The 9,443-nt window shown below is 37.3% G+C and overlaps 1 protein-coding gene across 1 annotated transcript; it reads right to left on the bottom strand.

Annotated features, from left to right (window-relative positions):
• Positions 1-382: 382 nt before the first annotated feature.
• On the bottom strand, positions 383-5,817 carry LOC128501696 (ubiquitin carboxyl-terminal hydrolase 42-like). Its single transcript, XM_053471264.1, has 8 exons — positions 5,591-5,817; positions 5,186-5,326; positions 4,899-4,993; positions 4,190-4,298; positions 3,314-3,958; positions 2,933-3,018; positions 1,814-2,845; positions 383-814 (listed from the first exon to the last, which is right to left on the bottom strand). The coding sequence occupies exons 1-7, from the start codon at positions 5,780-5,782 to the stop codon at positions 1,825-1,827; spliced, it is 2,289 nt and encodes a 762-aa protein (XP_053327239.1). The 5' UTR covers positions 5,783-5,817; the 3' UTR covers positions 383-814; positions 1,814-1,824.
• Between the last annotated feature and the right edge of the window lie 3,626 nt (positions 5,818-9,443).

Genomic DNA, 9,443 nt, shown 5'->3' with positions numbered 1-9,443 from the left:
CCGCATACAGTCGAGATTTGTAGAGAGAAAAAGAGCATAAAAAATGTGAAAAATACTTGTGGTAAAGTCTTCTACTGTATTTCTCCAATTTGTAGGCGTTTGTTTTCCATCCTTCCTCCATGATTGCAGATGATTCTTTGTTGGTAAAGAAATTAGCAAAAGCTTGTAAATCCTGCTGACTAAACCATGACTGGCAAGAGGCAAAAGAGTTAACGTAAACTACCATAAAACAGATTATTCCGGCCATGAATCCCATTAAACACAGAAGAACAAGTGTGGATTTCATAAACAGTCACTTCGTGACCAGATGACCATGACACCTGAAGACAAACATTAGCGCTGCCCTTTTTTTGCCACCTACGTGTGGCACGATTACTGGGAAATAACCTCTGAATAAATCTACTTTCAATTATATATTAAATATATATATGCATATTTAACTGCTAATTATCAATATTTTAGCATTAGGAAGATAACCTGTACGTATAGGCCACCCGGAACATCTGACAGCAGTAAATCTTATTAATGTTATCCCCAATCCTAAATTTAAAAAAAGCTATTAAAAAAAAATATTAAAAAAATAAAAAAAAACATACTTTCTTCCCCATATAATGCAGCCATAACGCAAACGAAATGTAGTGTTATTTGTCGATGTATGGCACGGTGTTACAGACACACCAGGTTAAAGAAACCATTTCACCTTACTGTTCTACTCTTCACAAATACTAAATGTAGTTAAAAATCGATGACTTGCTGGATTAGGAAGGATGCTTCAAGATTTCACCAATGCGAAAAGGATTACATTTTCAAGGACCTAAAAATACATAGAAAAAAAGAGAATTATATATATATATATATATATATATATATATATCCATCCAAAGAAATCACGCACTCACAGATCTTTAAAAATAGGTAAAACGTTAATATTTACAGAACCATCAACTTTTTCAGTCCATGCATGTTTCTATAAGCATCCTTTTTTAGCATCCCTGTGGGGCTTTTCTTCACGGAGGACAAAGATGACCCATAAAATATAGAGGGATTTCTTGAAAAAAAACTAAGTCTTAAAAAGATGTTACTGAAGTTACCTAAAACGTATGGTTCAAACGATCAGAACTGCTGGAGTTGCGGTTTAATGAATGGAGAGTTTTTTTTTCTTTTTTAAAGCCTTAATGACAAAGCCCGTACATGTACGGGCTCAAAATGCATTGTTTTCAATGGGTTTAGGGACCACCCATTGTCCTCAAGGGGTTAACCACAGCTGGGGGAAGAAAAATGTGGATGCTGTGTGGGATATAGAAATGCCTGATGGTGCTGCACTTAGACTGGAATTGGAAGAAGCTAAAACTGACTGACTGGTTTAAGATAAAATTCCAAACTATTCATTGGTATAAAATGGAGTCAATCTCCTGGCTGGCTGCATATAGCCCTGTTTTCACCAGAAATCCAATTCAGGTAACAGGTGAGGTCTTGTGTCTTACTGTACCTCAACTGGTGTTTGCCTTGTTATTTATGCAAAATTTCTTCAATAATGTGTGATTAAATATTACAAATATATTTTAGGTCTCTTTTTGATTAAAATGGAGTTTTTGCATATCATCTCAACAATTTAACTATGTAACATAACTATACAGGGCCAGCGAACTGGAGCAAGCCCATTAGACAAGTGGAATCAAACTTTCAGGTCACCTAAAAACGCAAGGTTAAAGCATCTATGTTTACATTAAGCATAGCCTTGCAGTACAGACTTTTGTCAGGCAGGACGTTTTAAATAATTCAGACAAGAAATTGTTAAAGTTACAATACTTACTCTGTAACCGCTTACGCTGTAATGCGCATGACTTTGCGCTTAACGCCAAACTCCACGTTACAGTTGTCTTCGATGTCAGAGGACCTGCGCTTTCTTCCATTCTGTCGTTCAAAAGGTTTTGGTCTCGATTTTAAGTCCTCGTGTTGCCGCCTTCTGTAATAAGTGTCCTCATAATGGTGGTGATAGTGATCCTCTGAGTTTTTGGTTCTCTCATAAGAACCATCAGAGCGCCGAGGTACAGATGGAATGTAATATCGGTTATGCCTATCTTCATACAAGTGCTCGTGTCCTTTCTCTCTACTATGATGACTCCACCAGCTCCTGTGATCTCTACTGTCTCGCTCTTCATAAGGCCTCTCTCTGGCATTTCTAAAACTACTGGAATAATCATGATTTTGGTAGTTGTCACATCTCTGTTTTCTATCCTGATGGTTCCTTTCATGGCTGCGAGAACGAGCCCTCTTCGGATGGTCATATTTTCTAGAATAGTCTGGGCTCCTTGACCTTCTTCCATAATGATTGTGTCTGTCGTAGTCTTTATGAGAGTACTGACTTCTGTAGTTGTCACGGTGTCTATAGTCAAAGCCGTGAGATGGTCGGCTGCAGTCGTACTTCTTTCTCTCTCTACTGTAAGATTTTCGTTCCCGGCTACGACCATGGCCGTTACTTTTAGACTTTTCTCGCTCGCTGCTGTCTGAGCGGCACCTTTCACTTCTTGGATGATTCCCCCTTTTGATGTGCTTGGTGCTTGGAAATGCCTCTTCATCCAGATTTGCAGAATAATGTCCATTTTTTAAAACCGGACATCTCTCTTGAAGATCAGGCAACAGATGTGTAGTGGAAGACACCCAATCATGGCTGTTGGTGAATGTGGCTTCAATGACAGCAACTTGTCCATTTACGTTACCGTGAGCCTTTCCCTCCTCTCGGGAAGACCGCAGCGTTGCAGTCTTGTCAACACACGGAGGTTTATCACTTTGAGCTGCAGTATTTTGGTTGACAGTAGCGTTATCTCCTAAATCTTGCAATCTGCTGTAATGAAGAAAAAAAAATATAAAATAAATAATGGTATGTAATACAAGTAATACAAGTAAATTGATAAATTTCATTTGTAATTACTTTTCCTCTGGTGACTGGTTCTCTGGTTTGTTCGAGGAGGTTGTTGAATGAAGCGATTTCTCAATCACCGGTAAAACAGAGTCATCCTGAAAACAAAAAAACATGCCGGGCTGAGTAACCTTCTACTGATTACTTATATAGCGCCACCATATACTGCAGCACTGTACAACAGTTAACACTTTCCTGCTTGTGGATAAGGGGAGGTCAAAATATTGAAGCTCTCTAGTTGCCTATTTTCAAACTCAATCAGGCAAAGGGTCTAAGGTCCCTGATCTTAATAAACACTTCATGAAGCATTTGCCATCTGCTTGTCCCATGCATTTGCTTAAACGATATAAAGTAATTCTGCCCTACTGCCAACATACCCAAACCATCACTTACATGATAATCTAGGTCGTCGGCTTTGGAAGGACCATTAGAGCAGTGGAGAGTTTCTTTACTGTAGCTAGAAAGTCCGTTTGTGATGCCATTGGCACTCGGGCTGTGGACACCATTCTGAGCAGCTGCACATATAGACATCTCTTTTGTCTGGGCAATAGTAACGTCTTTTCCATCAAGGGAAGATGTGTTATTAAACGGGGAAGGTCCATTTTGTTCAATAATCCCATTTAAAGGCGCCTCTTTTGATCCCTTTAACTCTTCTTCAGACTCCTCAGAAGATTCTTCCCCATAAGGTACAAGTGTCCGCAAACTTCCACCGGACTTGCCATTTACTATTGGTGCAGAACAGGTGTTCTGAGGCACCTGCTTATGAGCCAGGGGAGTACAAACTCTTGAGGTAGAGTGTGCTGGGATCTGCTTGGTAGCAGGGGACGAAGAGATGGACTTGTTTCCAAAGTCTGTCTTGTGTAATTTAGTTTGATGATTAGAGAGTTTGTTTATATTTATTGTGATCTTTTGTTTGTTTGCAGATAAACTGACAGATGGTCGGTTAACTGTTGCACTAGTTAAAGATGACCTTTTCACAGTGGCATTGCTGTTCACAATTATTTTTTGTAAATGGTCTCCATTGACGTGTTTTGTTTTCTGCAAAATACATACATTTCATATTAAAACTTGTGAAAAGCCAGATGCTAAAGTTGATCCTGCGTTTCTAACATACTATTAAAAAGGTCTCAGTGGCTCCATACCAGTGGCTCCATACCACATGAAGTGGCTCCATACCACATGAAGACATCAAAGAACATAAAAGGGGTAGAGGACCATCAGTTTAATGGAAGATTCCCACACATTCTAACTTAATACAGTTACATCTACCTCTGGAGAATGCCAGACAATATTGAAAAATAAAATCTTGAAAGCTCTTATGGCTGCGGAGTAATAGCCAACAGAGTAGGAAAGCACAGATTTGTATACGTTGTGACTGCTTAAAGACATTGCACAAGATTAGCAGGACCTAAGACATAGAGAGTGCTCAGACAAGGGCAAAGACCCTGGCACAGATGAATGTTTCTTTATACATTATTACCGTATTTGCTCGATTATAAGACGAGGTTTTTTTCAGAGCAAATGCTCTTCTAAATTCTTCTAATTAGAATGTCCCGAGCAGCGTCTCTTCTATTAGCAGCAGGAAGCTAGCAGAGTGTCACATAATTCTGCCTCCCCCCCTCCTTCCTCTGGGGGCGGGGCCAGAGAAGTTGCTCGCACAGCCGGGCCCCTGCAGAAGTCTGCGAGTGAGAGATCTGCAGTTCAGGTAAGGGGGTGGGGGGTTTGAGTGTGTGTGTATGTGTGATTAATGGAATGAATGAGTATTTAAATGTTTGTGAATGAGTGTGTGTGTGATAGCATGGATGTGTAAGGGGGGGGTGGTAGCATGGCATAGGGAGGCTGTACTCAAACTCCTATCATCCCAAGGTTCCAGCATGTACTGGCTGCCTTGGCTTGACAGAATTAAGATGGGGGAAAAATAATGCATTTTTGCTCTTTTTTTGTTTTTTAATAGGGCAGGATATAGTCAGATCATTACCTGATATAAAACAGAAGGTATGTCTGCTGATTCAGCACTGTACGGATGTCTGTGCTGGATGAGTCATTCATTAGATACCTCTGGTCATTGCTGGCCTGAAAGGAAAAAAAAAGGGAATACAGAAGTGGGTCACAATATAAAGGGGGCTACAGGGGAGAACCCGAAAGTGCTGAATTGTAAAAAAAAAATTTAAAAAAAAAAAAAAAAAGGGTGCAAAATAGGGAATGTAAGTCCTTACATGTACGTTTAATGCCGTATCCGCAAAAAGTGCTTTTGTCCTTTCTTACCTTAACGTAACTGAAATAATGTCCACTGTGGCAACTAAAACCAGAATGAACGAGGACACCATACAGATCATAAATAATTGGTTCGCCGTTGGGATTGGAGGTGTATGGACGGATGTCAAAATATTCTGGATATTTTATTTCCTGTATTTGGGGAAAGTGATATGTTAGGTCTGACAAAATAATGCTAATAACAGTTCAAAAAAAAATGTTTACTAAAATGTTTTAATAACAATGAGAGAAAGCGTAATTTACAATTTGTTTTCTGTAGCAAATGTGAGTTTGCAGAGAATTCCATGTATGTATATTTTACACACACACACGCACACATATATATATATATATATATATAAAAATAGTAAGTTATATAACGATGACCAAAGAGAGAATTTGTAGTCGCACACTTACTTTAGAAAGTTTGCCTCCTGTGAAGCTAGCAAAGCGTTTCAACGATAGCGTCAGCACATTCGATGTCCGGTGGATGGTGAATCTTTTACATGCGGTTACCATTTGTTTACACCTGTAAGACAAAGCATCAAATTCCCTCAACGATTCCCATCTGCCAAAGAGCTTTAATCTATAGGAACTCAAAATGAACATAGATGAGGCTCACTTAAAATAAGGAACGGGCAAAACAAAAAGATCCAAGTGATAGAAGTGCTGAATTCCAGGTTAACATTTAAAAACATACTTGGTGGTTGAGATACTAAACACAAGCTGACATAGTCGGCTGTGAACAAAGAAAACGACAAACCAAAGAAAACACTGGGCACATGCAGACAAGACAAACATCGCTTTTAGCCCTGGGACTCACTTGCTGCACCTATAAGCGTTTTTGCCCTCAAGTTGTTCAGGTTTGACGAACTGCTCCATAATTAATATTATATTAATATTGCCTCTGTGCTTGTGTTCCATCAATAGTAATTTCCTCAAAACCAAGATTTGTTGCTATATAATAATAATTTTCACTTAAAATAAAGTATATTTGTAGACATTATTCATTGATTTATACATCATATTCTGAATGATAAAATGAAGTGTATAACGACATCAGAATTAACTTACGTCCGTTTTTCTTTTTGGCATTTTTTAAAATAATAAACCATTTACTGAACTTCTGTAAATGATATTGAAAATAATTCAAATGGAATTTGGGAGAATTATTGTTAGAAACCGAAATGATCAAAATCAAATAATAAGATCAAAATCAAATCAAGATTTTTTTTTATTTTTATTTTATTTTTTTTTATTTATAGTTCTTTTATTATCAAATTATCAAAAATAAAAATTCTCAATTTATACATTATTCATGGTTCCAGTTTAGACATATCACAAGTTATACATTGTGGTTATATAATTTCAATAAACTTGATCAAACGAATATATATATAAATGCATATATTGGATAATCATTTCCCATATTTTCATATTTCCAAAATACCTTTGTGTATAACAGATATATCAGTAGCCAGGATCACCTAGCTGCTGCAATCTTATAAAAATCATTCATCCTTCATTCATTCATATGACTTATTTCTGGGGGAGTCCACTTCACAGGGTATAGATAACCATAATTAAGTTCTTACACAGTTTTTCTGATATAACGTACAGGGATTTTGCAAGATATACAAATAGAACGAGAAAAAGGAAAAAAAAAAAAAATTAGTATATATTAATCTTCCACTATCCCCGGGTTCCCTCTTAGATATAGTAGCCAAGGCTCCCATATTTTAAGAAACTTATTAGGGTTCTTTTGTTTATAATAATATCCTTTTTCCATTCTATATTGGAATTGAACTTGATTAATCACATTCTTCCAATTACTTAGTCCTTGCTTTTTCCAATCTCTAGCTAGGCATATTTTTACAGCTAGTAAAACATGGGTAGCTAGATTTCTCTTAGAAGTTTGTAGATCTTGCAAATCTAAATGAAAAAGGAACGTCCAGGGATCCAATGACCTCTGGAAATGGAACAATGTGTTTAACAGTGTCTCAGTATTTTCCTTAAAATTATAAAGTAGAGAGCATTCCCACCACATATGTAAAAAAGTCCCCTGAGATGTAAGACATCGCCAGCATCTGTCTGAGTTTACATGATTCATTTTCTTTAATCTGCCTGGAACTAAATACCACCTATAAAGGATTTTAATATATGTCTCCATTAAGTTGGTTGAGTGGACAGTTTTTTTTATTATTGTCCACTGTCCAATCAAATCAAGATTTTAAATAAAGGATTGTTGTTACCACCCGGAAATAATAAACAAAGTTGAGGTGTGAAAGAAAAGTTATCATTCATGGTTTAGTCAGTATATAATAAAAATAACATTTTGTAAATGCTACATTTGTAGACAAAAAATATACTGTTTGAAAATGCTTATATTCTGATTCAGAGCTGAATAACAAATGTGATTCTATTTTCATTAATTGCAGCAGGTGGTCTGGATAAAACAAATGTTATGTCTGGGAATTAATAATCTGTGGAAGCCAGCAGCAACTCACAAGTTCAATGAATCAAAAATGTTTTGTTTTCAATAGAGTGTGCCATTAGTTGACATCTGAGAGGTTAGACAAATCTAAATGGAAGACTATACTTCATACACAAATTTAGATATCCCACTGTTTTTGGCATTAACCTCTGCTTTTCATTTACATCATTGCTAGCTGTCGTCTTTAAGAAAATAATTATTTAGGTATTACACTTTTTCATTTACCTCTGCTTGTCATCTGCATCATTGCTGATTGTCCTGCTTAATTAATTAATGATTTAAGTTTTTTTTTTTCATTTACCTCTGCTTTTCATCTACATCATTGCTGGATGTCCTCTTTAATTAAATAATTATCAAAGCATTACACTTTTTTCATGTACCTCTGCTTGTCATCTGCATCATTGCTGATTGTTCTGTTTAATTAATTAATTATTCAAGTATTCCACTTTTTGCATCAGTATAATTCCTTTGTCCGTTGACTTGTCCTAATTGAATTATTTGTACCCCGTTTGCCACCCTCCCTTCTCCCCTATGTGTCTTTGAATTTATTGTGGAATCATGAATCAGTTGGTATATACCTAACACGCAGCCATCCCTTATACCTGGGCTGACTTTAGAGGCTCAAGCCACTTTCCACATGTGTGCCACTTTCCATTTAAGTACCACTTTTAAGATTCAGTCGGAAGGGATCTATTCCTGTTGCAGCTTCAGCAGGAGAAATCTCCCTAAGGCTAGGTTTCCACTTGGGTATTTTTTGCAAAAACGCCCATAACCACACGACGTTTTATTTGTGAAAAAACGCTGCAGCCAGATGTTAGCTGTTCTTCAATAGGAAATCGCACAATGCCATATCCACTTGGCGTTTTTCTGTTTGGCGTTTCTTCAGTCCTCTTTGGCGTTTTACTGCTTTTTTTGGGCTCTGTGGCAGTTTTTCACAATCGCAGAATGTTGACACTCTGGCGTTTTTTGCAAGGAAATCTTGGAGTTTTTCTCCAATAGAAGTCTATGGGAGAGAAAAACGACATGTGGGTTTTGCCTTGGCGTTTTTTATGGCGTTTTTTTCCACAGTTACAAAAAAAGGGGCAGGATCCAGGAAAAGGAAGAGCTGCCATTTTCCCAATACTGTGGTAAAACTTTTATCTGCTTGTACTGTCTCTGTGTAATTTATTAGCAGCATGGCACCCAGAATTGTCTTTGATGTGTCCAAGCTTATTCAACTAGTGAGTATCCCTTGCAATTTGCACCATCATTTGGGGCCAATCTTCCTAGAGGAGCAGACATTCGGAATAAAGCATGCCTTATAAACCACAAAAAAGAGAAAAAAGGGTCCGCCACGGCGCGTTTAAGTAGAACTCTACCAAGGAAATGACATCAGGAGGGGGCAGATACTTGCCATTTAACCTAATCCCTTTTAGCTGGGTGAAAATTCTAACTTGTAAAGGCTGGAAAAACTGCCTAAGGTAAAAAAAGCAATTTCCACAGAAAGGCTAAAACGCCAGGAAAAACGCCAAAACGCAGGAAAATGCAGTGGCAGTTTTCCTGGCATTTTTCATCAAGAAAATAAAGCAGGAAAAATACCCAAGTGGAAACCTAGCCTTAGGCATCCATATCTAACTACTCCATACCTGTGACTACAATCTTTGCTGAAAATGTGAGTGCATAGAGAAAAGCACAATCAATGTCATTTAGTTGTGACAATTTACACTATTGTACTTTTATTTTGTTTTTTATATCACTGAATGAGAGGCATCCCTCAACAGAAATTTAAAGGGGTAA

This window comes from Spea bombifrons, chromosome 7 (genome assembly GCF_027358695.1).
Source record: "Spea bombifrons isolate aSpeBom1 chromosome 7, aSpeBom1.2.pri, whole genome shotgun sequence".
Taxonomy (NCBI): domain Eukaryota; kingdom Metazoa; phylum Chordata; class Amphibia; order Anura; family Pelobatidae; genus Spea; species Spea bombifrons.
This window is presented reverse-complemented; position numbering and strand designations above follow the sequence as displayed.